General features: G+C 48.5%; 1 protein-coding gene across 2 annotated transcripts; it reads left to right on the forward strand.

Moving 5' to 3' along the window:
• The first annotated feature begins 756 nt into the window (after positions 1-756).
• PJA1 (praja ring finger ubiquitin ligase 1) lies at positions 757-5,469 on the forward strand. 2 transcript variants are annotated; one of them, XM_055564445.1, is made up of 2 exons: positions 757-894; positions 3,233-5,469. In XM_055564445.1, exon 2 carries the CDS (start codon positions 3,300-3,302, stop codon positions 5,019-5,021), a length of 1,722 nt encoding a protein of 573 aa, XP_055420420.1. In that variant the 5' UTR covers positions 757-894; positions 3,233-3,299; the 3' UTR covers positions 5,022-5,469. The 2 variants fall into 2 exon arrangements, with proteins under 2 accessions (XP_055420420.1, XP_055420421.1); XM_055564446.1 differs by lacking the exon at positions 757-894 and having other exon boundaries at positions 3,135-3,427; positions 3,992-5,469.
• The last annotated feature ends 530 nt before the right edge of the window (positions 5,470-5,999 follow it).

Below are 5,999 nucleotides of genomic sequence, written 5' to 3' on the forward strand. Positions count from 1 at the left end.
CTACATGCTATTTCTTCAATGGTTTGAAAGTTATACATCCTATTTCTATTCTGTTATTACCCCTAAAACTCCTTGTTCTTCCATTATGTACTTTATTCCCAGTAAAGAACAAAGCTTTGCTATTGTCGTGAACAAAGGTAAGTCTTACATTTGATGCAAGTATTAGAGATACATGTAAAGCACAATATATAAAAAAGACTTTGGAGTTCGGTAAAATTGTGTAACTCCAAAAGGCATAGCTATAATATTTTAAAGGGCAATTATAAGAATGTGAAGCTATGTTGTGCTGCAATGACTGATCATTTCTTCTGGATAGAGAAGCTCGATTAACAGCAACAATTTGTATGATAAACAGTTCAATTTGCTTCAACCACCAGGTTAAAAAATTTTCTGCTGACCACAACCCTAAATACAGTGATACTTCCACTACAAATCATAACATAGAACATAGGATAGGGTATATTAATATGATTACTTTCATATCGGAATGAATCAGAAGGAATTTGCAGATTTCACTTTATATCAGACAGCAAGGACAGCAGCCATGCAAACCCCAGAACAGAAGGGTATATGACTAAATGTTTAACATTTGTTACAGCTGGCTGTTGGTTACATTTTTCGCTGTCCTTTTCTGTATCCTTGACGATTTCATCATTTCAAATGAAATAATGCTTTCGGGCCCACCCTGATTTGTTGAGAGCAGCTGCCGCCCCCGCCACATCAAGGGGGCGGGCCGCCGCGACGCCACAATCACTTCCGCTCCGCAGCCGCGCCTGCCCCACTGCTGTCTGGAGGGGGAGGAGCTGGAGCCCCAGGAGCAGCGGCTCTGGCGGTCGTGGCGGTTGGAGGTCCGAGAGATCTGTTCTTCCCGAGAACGTGCGGGGACGCGACTGGGTGAGTGAAAGACTTTATTTCCTCGACCTCTTCAGACGTGACGGTGGGGCCAGTGGCCGAGCGTGAGGGCGAGTGGCCGGGCACCGGGGTAAGGATGTGGGGGTGGGGGGCTCTAGCTTACAGATTTTCGGGCTCACCGCTCGGGAAGGGGTGGGGCGGACGCGGGACCTGACCAAAGAGGGAGGCCTGTGTCCTCCACTGGCCCGATTTAGGACTCATCCTCCATCCCTGGCTCCCGTATGGCCCGGCCCCCGCTCTGGTGGCTTGAGTCGCTGTTCAAGAGGGGAGTGGTGGTCGCGGCCCTCTATGCCTGTCCTTCCCTCTCCTCCTGCCTCCCTTCTTGGCTCCTGTGTGAAGCGATCCGTGGCCTTTCCCCATTTTGCAGTTGTTTTAATGAATGGTAAAGGATGAAGATTTTTAGGCAAATATATTGTTCCAGGAAAAGAAATGCTGTCAGAAAAACAAATCATTCCCAGGGAAAACTGTATCCCCACACTCCCTTTCTTTTCTCCCCCTTCCCTGCCACATTGGTTTGGATCTACTATTTGAGCTGATAAACGTTCCCCTCTCTTATTATGACATTGCGGGCCCCCTCCCATCCTAGTGTCTTGCGTGCATGCACAGGGACACACACACGCACATGCCCGCACATACATGGGTGTGTGCACCCGGGCACACATGCACGCGTGCGTGCGTGCGCACACACACACGCACACACTCAAGCATGCCCAAAACCTTCCAATGCAGCTGCCTTACCGCTGCCCCCCGTACTCAAGGTTCCTGAGTGTCCCCTCCCCCCCACATGCTTGGACACACATGTACAGACACCCTCTCAGACATTGTCACACTCCCCAGTGCCTTCCCCTGAGAGAGATACAGAATAACTGACAGACACACAGCCTCCCACCCTCCGGTGCCTTTCCTGCCTCTCACCACCTTCCACAAACATACCTCCCCTCCTCCCTGTGCCTCTGCATGCTCTGGTGAGCATACAACACAACACACACCCCCCCACACCCTCTGTGAGGTCTTACCCCTTGCCTGCCACTGACACACGTAAGGATATCCTTGGACTGCTGGCTTCTTTTTCCTACACCACTTACACGCATACTCACCCACACGCTCTTTCACATTCCCCTCTCAGGTGCTCCCTGTCTGCTACATTTGTCTAGACAGCCTCCTTCGCTGGTCCCTGCCATGCACACACTCACACTCACATAAATCCCTATCTTGGAACATCCCCCCTTCCTGTCACCACATCCATGAATACAGATGTTCTTTGATTGCTGGTGCCCACCCACCTGCCACATGCATGTCCCTCTCCAGTGATGTCTCCCCATTGATGCATTTGTTCACACTGACACTTCTCGATTGTTGCCTCCCATTTTGATGAACACACACACAAACTGGAGGACACTCCATTCAATGCCACTATACTCTTCCTGGCCTGCCACAGACACATAAACATAGGCATCCCTCCCTAGAGCTCCAGCCATCACACATCAGAACCACATGCGCATTCTCTTTCTATCATACATTCACATGCCCCTCTCCTCTGAAGCCACACCATGCCTGTCATTTTCATACCCACATCCACAATGGGTCTCATTCTGCCCAACAGTCATGCCTTTTCCCATGCTGCTGTCACCAGCCCTTTCCCTTTACAAACACAGGAGTCTTTCATCTTCATGATTGCTGGTCCCCCTTCCACCTGTCCTGCTCCTCCTGACAGACACTAGGCACTCTCACATACATAGTGATGGTGATCTATATTTTCCACTCTATTCCAATTTGCATTTCTCCTGTATGTCTACAGGGCTCAGAAAAATGCAGGCGCCCCATAAAAAAACCACAGCCATCTTTCCTCTTCCCATGTTGGCACAATTCCAGTGTTTCACCCACCTTCTGAACGTCCAGTCACCTTCCATCTTCCATCAGATTCTCCCATAAGTCTGGCTTTCCTACAAACCCAGTTTTGTAATCATTTTGCCAACATTACAAATGTGTTCCAGTTCTACACCTGACAGTCACTTGAATGCTATTCCAGGCTTTAGAAGAAAGTGAAACTAATTTTAAAGGCCCCTTCTTTTTTTTTTTCTTTACCTGCTGAAGTGAAAATAAATCTCCCTGCTCCTTTATTCTGAACTGATTTGACCTCTCCATCTCCAAAGCGTGTGCAGGGAGCAGGAGCCTTCCCACTCAATCCCCAGCCATATTGGAAACGCTCCTAAATAGAGCAAATGGGTCAGGAATCTAGCAAGCCTATCTGGCCCAAGCCAGCAGGAGGGTATCAGTCCAATACAGGCAGGAGGTATGGAAGAAGGCATGCTTATGTCAGTTTCAGGCCATCCACAAGCCAGCAAGAAAGGATTTCCAGGCAGACAAAGACGCCATCCGAAGTCCCAATGCACAGATCAGCCCCCAGTCAAACCACCAAGAGGAGCCGATCACCGTTTTCCACCACTCGTCGTAGTTGGGATGACAGCGAGAGCTCAGGAACCAGCCTGAACGCTGATAATGAGGACTACTCCAGGTACCCGCCCAGAGAGTACAGGGCTTCGGGGAGCAGAAGAGGAATGGCTTATGGACATGTTGACTGTTTCGGGGCAGATGATAGTGAGGAGGAGGGGGCTGGGCCTGTTGAGCGAGTGTCAGTGAGAGGGAAAACTGGCAAGTTTAAAGATGATAAGCTGTATGACCCTGAGAAGGGGGCAAGGTCTCTGGCTGGGGTGGCCTCACAGTTCTCTAGTTTTAACCATGACGTGAGAGAGGAGCTTGACAAGTTAGACCCAGCCCCTGCAGCACGGTCCTCTGTTAGCAGAGCTGAGTTCTTGCAGTCAAATAGCATGGCCTCTCAGCCGTCTTCTGCTGAAGGCAAGGTGGTCACAAACAGCAACAACCTGGAGAGGGAGAGACAGGAGCCGAATTTACCTGCATGTCCCAGCAGGGCTCCTGTGAGTATTTGTGGTGGGGAAAACACTCCAAAGAGCACAGAGGAACCGGTGGTGAGGCCCAAAATCAGAAATCTGGCAAGTCCCAACTGCGTGAAACCAAAAATCTTTTTTGATACCGATGATGATGATGATATGCCACATAGCACTTCCAGGTGGAGGGAGACTGCCAGCGCTGATGAAGGCCACTTGGATGGCCTGGCAAGAAGGAGCGGAGGTGAGGGCTCAAGTGGCTACCCTGAGCCGAAGTACCCCGAAGACAAGAGGGAAGCCAGGAGTGACCAAGTGAAGCCCGAAAAGGTGCCTAGACGGCGACGAACCATGGCCGACCCCGACTTCTGGACGTACAGCGATGACTACTACAAATTCTTTGAAGAAGACTCTGACAGTGACAAAGAGTGGACTGCGGCTCTGCGTCGCAAGTATCATGGTCGGGAGCAAAATCTGTCATCCAGCGGCGAGAGCTGGGAGACTCTGCCAGGAAAAGAAGAGCTTGAAGCCGAGCAAGCCAGAGTGAATGCCAGTGCTGGTGCCAGTGCTGGCACCAGTGGCAACAATGAACTTGAAGAAGTTCGAGGGCCATCTCTCCAGGAAGAGGAAAGGGCATCCCCCGAAGAAGGAGAAGTTCCTTGGCTCCAATACAATGAAAACGAGAGCAGCAGTGAGGGGGATAATGATTCTGGTCAGGAGTTTCTGCAGCCTGGTGTCTTCATGCTGGATGGCAACAACAACCTTGAAGATGACTCTAGCGTCAGTGAAGACCTCGAAGTGGATTGGAGCCTCTTCGATGGGTTCGCGGATGGGCTGGGGGTAGCCGAAGCCATTTCCTACGTGGATCCTCAGTTCCTCACATACATGGCACTTGAAGAACGCCTGGCCCAGGCAATGGAAACTGCCTTGGCACACTTGGAGTCTCTGGCGGTGGATGTGGAGGTGGCCAATCCACCAGCCAGCAAGGAAAGCATCGACACTCTTCCTGAGATCCTGATCACGGAAGATCACAGTGCGGTGGGGCAGGAGATGTGTTGCCCCATCTGTTGCAGTGAATATGCGAAGGGGGAGGTGGCGACGGAGCTGCCATGCCACCACTATTTCCACAAGCCTTGCGTGTCCATCTGGCTTCAGAAGTCAGGCACCTGCCCTGTGTGCCGCTGCATGTTCCCTCCCCCACTTTAAGACCAAGGCTCTTTACTCCTGGTCTGATGATTTTCCCCATCGGAAATCCACAATACTGCAGGAGCCCTCTCCAAATTAACCATTGCAATGAAACCAATCAGTCGATTAATCTCCACCTGTTGATTCCTTGTGATTATTTCCAGTGTGAAAATGATTGTGTATGATTGCATTACAAAAATCATACTGTGTTTTAGAGGTTAGAAAGGGAAAACCAAATTTTCTAAGTGCTACTTGAGATTGCAGCAAGAAGATGCATTTTCTAACCTGAGCAGTGAAATGTTGCCTTTTTTTTTCAGTAGAACATGTTGCTGTTGATTGTAATGTCAAGTTTATCTGTTAAATTTGTCCAAGAGGCATCATCATTTCTGTTGCATGTTATGGGTTAATGTTCCTGTAATTGCAGTGCCGTAAAAGCTTATTAAAGTTCTCCTTTTGGTTTTACATGGTATAGTGGAATTGTTTGGTTTTGTCTAAAACCGTGGTACTAAGTGACTTTATAATTGATCTCTTGCATTTGCCTCCAAAATAGGGTTTTTTGGTGTTCCCACTAGGAAAAAAAAATTAGTTTCATTGGAAATACTGACTCCAACAACAACAGAAGTAAGGGTAATTATTTCTAAAAGTGGGAGTAAAATGTATGGCTGTTGAACTACTAAAAGGGAAAAGTTTGAGTAAAAAATATTCTGTCAGTCTATGAGGAGGAAAGAAACGGTGAAAAAGCCTAGTAAAAATAATGATGGTAGGAACACATCCAAACAGACTGTAGAGGTGAAGGAGTTAAAATTCTCTTTTAGAAAATAGCAAGTCTCAGACAGTAAAGCAAGTCTCAGAGGGAATGGGTAAAAACTCAAACTGTATGCTGATTGTATACATTAACACAGTGACACAAAAGAACAGAGAAATATATGCCAGACAAGTACTATGAAAAACAGAGGTACCCACCCACACAAAGTGAACAGGTTTGAACCTCTGGCCATA

This window comes from Bubalus kerabau, chromosome X (genome assembly GCF_029407905.1).
Source record: "Bubalus kerabau isolate K-KA32 ecotype Philippines breed swamp buffalo chromosome X, PCC_UOA_SB_1v2, whole genome shotgun sequence".
Classification (NCBI taxonomy): Eukaryota; Metazoa; Chordata; class Mammalia; order Artiodactyla; family Bovidae; genus Bubalus; species Bubalus kerabau.

Coding starts and splice junctions, on each gene's coding strand:
- PJA1 (XM_055564445.1), top strand. CDS start 3,300: ATGCACAGATCAGCCCCCAGTCAAACCACCAAGAGGAGCCGATCACCG.